The sequence below is a fragment of the Limulus polyphemus genome, unplaced genomic scaffold, assembly GCF_000517525.1.
Source record: "Limulus polyphemus unplaced genomic scaffold, Limulus_polyphemus-2.1.2 Scaffold6055, whole genome shotgun sequence".
NCBI classification, from domain to species: Eukaryota; Metazoa; Arthropoda; class Merostomata; order Xiphosura; family Limulidae; genus Limulus; species Limulus polyphemus.
In genome coordinates this window covers 28527-30770 of record NW_013671665.1, presented here as the reverse complement: position 1 = coordinate 30770, position 2244 = coordinate 28527, and the positions used below count along the sequence as shown (strand labels likewise).

Below are 2244 nucleotides of genomic sequence, written 5' to 3'. Positions count from 1 at the left end.
CCTGACAACCCCACACAAGTTCAAACCATCCTGACAACCCCACACAAGTTCAAAACCATCCTGAAACCCCACACAAGTTCAAAACCCTCCTGACAACCCCACACAAGTTCAAAACCCTCCTGACAACCCCACACAAGTAAAAAGTTTCCTTGGTGATAAAGAACTTTTCTTCAAAAGCTTCCACAAGTTTGATATAGAAGCTTTTAACAAAACTGTTTCTAGAATAAATAAATCTCTGAAACCTACTAAAGTTATACTCCATGATAGAAAAACTCCAAAAGATCCTCACCTTCTCCTTGATCGCTTCGTTTTGTTCTTGTAAATATGTGTTCATGCTAATAGCATGTGAGGAGCGGTCGAACCGGAACAATGCAAACTGTGAGGGAAAAAAACGAGAGTTACAGTATTTACAAAGTCATCAACTAAGGCATAAAAACAACTCTTAATATAAACCATTAAGTACGAACAAATCAAAAACTACAATAAACAACTGCACTTGACAAAGCATGTAAAGTGTTAGATTTGTAGCACAATCCCATACGACTCAATTAAACTTCATTATTCAAAAACTATTCTCTCTGTAACATAGGATAAGTAAAAAACAAATATATTTCCTGAGGATTCCAAGCTGTAGGTTATTCCGCAAAACAATAAAATATCGTGTAGTTTTTAATTAGGCCTACACAATTTAATTTTTTACATTGTTCTAACATTAGCCAGCAATAAACAAATAATGAAACGTCGACACTCTCATGGCAAACAGTCACATTTGTTGTTAATCTAATGTTAATCTAAATTAATGCAAACAAATTTCTACAAATTGTACTATAGAGCATATGTAAAAATGGTATTTTAACCAACCTACACAAAAATGTAATGTATACGTAATGAGACAATACAAGAGCGTTGATACATTTTTAATAACCAGGGACCCACTTTGAGACCATAAAGTTTGAATACAGCTTTGTGCTCCTCATAAAGACAAAGCCTGGTCGAAGCATTGTATATTTGTAACTACATTATCTTGTAATTTTAAACTTTGATACATTTTTAATAACCAGGGACCCACTTTGAGACCATAAAGTTTGAACATAGCTTTGTGCTCCTCATAAAGACAAAACCTTGTTGAAGCATTGTATATTTGTTACTACACTGTTGCAATTTTAAACTTTGATACATTTTTAATGAACAGGAACCCACTCTGAGACTATAAAGTTTGAATACAGCTTTGTGCTCCTCATAAAGACAAAACCTTGTCGAGGCAATGCACATTTGTTACTACATTATCTTGCAATTTTAAACTTTGATACATTTTTAATGACCAGGAACCCACTTTGAGACCAAAAAGTTTGAATACAGCTTTGTGCTCCTCATAAAGATAAAGCCTTGTCGAAGCAATGCACATTTGTTACTAAATCATCTTGTAATAAACTTTTCAAACTTTGATATCACTGTGCCAAACTGATTAACATTAACAGAGAAGTTCATTAAACAAACAGTTCTTGTGTATATAAAAATATTCTTTCATAAAGAGCAACAGTATTGGATGAAAGATCTGAGTACACAATAAATAGCTGACCAAAATTCGGGTGAAAATAAAGTACAAATTAATTTGGGAACCAGAGCGTCATTTAACATTTTATCAAAACACTAAAGATTCTGTTCATCTCTTTTTGTCTACCAAGAAAATCCTAGATAGTATCTTAGAATTAAACACCAGTGAGAGAATTTTACCTTTTTTGGTTTGATGTTACGACGTTTAGCAAAGTAAGACGCCATGCCACTAGTAGCAGTAGCTTCCGTAAAGGCTGGAGGAGGGTTTTGCGGAGTTGAAGTTGTGTTATGGATATCTAAGTATTCTCCAACTAATATTTCCAGCTACACATAATAAAACAGCAATGTTACATGATGTAAATATTTCAATCTATTAACTACATTATAACGCACGGATACAAGAATGAATAACACAATATTCTTCTCTCTCTCGGCTACAGAGAGAACCATAAACAGAGCTACACATTTCAAATGAACCAACAGGAGATAAAATAATTAATGTTTATTGTAAAACAAGCTTTCAAAGCAAATCATCACTACAAACTTTGGATGACATCCTCATAAATGGTGCAATCTGACCCACTGCCCTCACTTTTATATTACAATTCTGATTTTCACCCCCCGATCCTTTGTTCTTATGGCTCCTGACTTTCCCTCCCCCCGATCCTTTGTTCTTATGGCTCCTGACTT

At 34.2% G+C, this 2244-nt stretch overlaps 1 protein-coding gene across 1 annotated transcript in view; it reads right to left on the bottom strand.

The window, feature by feature from the left end:
* The window catches only part of LOC106473299 (exocyst complex component 4-like), a 41465-nt gene that overhangs the window by 21141 nt on the left and 18080 nt on the right, over window positions 1-2244 (bottom strand). The window contains exons 12-13 of the mRNA XM_022401762.1: window positions 1735-1878; window positions 290-376 (exon numbers count right to left, since the gene is read on the bottom strand). Coding sequence (XP_022257470.1) covers window positions 290-376; window positions 1735-1878 — 231 coding nt within the window. The remainder of the gene's footprint in view (window positions 1-289; window positions 377-1734; window positions 1879-2244) is intronic.